Source organism: Grammomys surdaster, unplaced genomic scaffold, assembly GCF_004785775.1.
Source record: "Grammomys surdaster isolate TR1022 unplaced genomic scaffold, NIH_TR_1.0 170, whole genome shotgun sequence".
NCBI classification, from domain to species: domain Eukaryota; kingdom Metazoa; phylum Chordata; class Mammalia; order Rodentia; family Muridae; genus Grammomys; species Grammomys surdaster.
In genome coordinates this window covers 23697841-23699142 of record NW_021604618.1, presented here as the reverse complement: position 1 = coordinate 23699142, position 1302 = coordinate 23697841, and the positions used below count along the sequence as shown (strand labels likewise).

Here is a 1302-nt window from a genome sequence, read left to right as displayed (position 1 = left end):
GCTGGGAGGAGGCTGGAGGGAGGCCAGGAAGATGGGAGGACATGTTGGGAGCCCTGGCCCGCCCCCCGGCGCGGCGGGGCCAAGGGTGAGACAGGTGGGAGAGGCAAGAAGAAAAAGGGATCTGGGACGGAGAAGAGGGAAGCCTTTGGGTGGGAGGGGGAGTTTTCAGAAGGCCTGGAAAGGGTTATCTGACTGTGTTTGATTAAACTTTATGTCAGGTACTCTCGTGGAGTGCTCTCCCCAGGCCGCCATGTTCGAACTCGCCTTTATTTCACCAGTGAGAGCCACGTTCACTCTCTACTCAGTGTCTTCCGTTATGGGGGACTTCTTGATGTAAGCATCTTCCTTCCTTAGACCTGTGTGCGGTTTTTGTTTGTTCATTTGGTTGTTGGTTTTGTTTGTTTCTTTTCTCCCGCAGTCATCGGCTGTCCTTCCTGTTCTCCTTCTTTCTGTGAACTTTTGCCATTCTCCTCCGTTCCCAGCCCGCTCCTGACCTGTCCTTGGGCGCTGGCTTACTTTTGTTTGTGTTTGGTAGGAGACCCAGGATGCACAGTGGCAGCGAGCTTTGGCTTATCTTAGTGCCATCTCAGAGCTCAACTACATGACCCAGATTGTTATCATGCTTTATGAGGACAACACACGGGTGAGGAGCAAGCGGGGTGGGCTGAGGAAAGGGCCCTTCTTTCTTCTCCTTCCATTTTCTTCCATTAAAAAGCAACTTACTTTTTTTTTAAAAAACATTTACTGTGTGCGCATGCAGGTGTGTGTAGGCATGCACATGCTACGGTACATGTACAGAGATGAGAGAACAACTTGCAGGAGTTGGCTCTCTTCTTTACTGCCTGGTTCCTTGGGATCAAACTCAGAGATCATTAGGATTAGTGGCAAACACCTTTACCTGCTGAGTTACCCCACAAAAAGATTTGGCCTACAAAAAATTCTTTATTCTTAGATACTTATAAACCGTGGGCAGTTTGTCTCCCACTGTTTAGCTGTTGGTTGCTTTGCAGTGGAATTAATCAAGTTTGTTTATCATCTTAAAAAACAAAAAGTAGTAGTGGCATATACTTTTAATCCCAGCATGTAGGAGGCAGAGGCAGGCGGATTTCTGAGTTCAAGGCTAGCCTGGTCTACAGAGTGAGTTCCAAGATAGCCAGGGCTACACAGAGAAACCCTGTCTCAAAAAACAAAGCAATAAAAAAAGAATTTATAGACTCCAGCTAAATGCAGTGTGTAGGTACACAGAGCATCTAGCAGGGGCCTGCTGGGACACAGAGCATGTAGAAGGGGCCTGCTGGGACA

General features: G+C 48.1%; 1 protein-coding gene across 7 annotated transcripts in view; it reads left to right on the top strand.

Annotated features, from left to right (window-relative positions):
- The window catches only part of Ppip5k1 (diphosphoinositol pentakisphosphate kinase 1), a 41720-nt gene that overhangs the window by 17673 nt on the left and 22745 nt on the right, over positions 1-1302 (top strand). For all 7 annotated transcript variants that reach the window (XM_028766873.1, XM_028766872.1, XM_028766871.1 and 4 more), the window contains exons 22-23: positions 219-333; positions 536-643. In XM_028766873.1, the coding sequence (XP_028622706.1) occupies positions 219-333; positions 536-643 (223 nt within the window). The remainder of the gene's footprint in view (positions 1-218; positions 334-535; positions 644-1302) is intronic.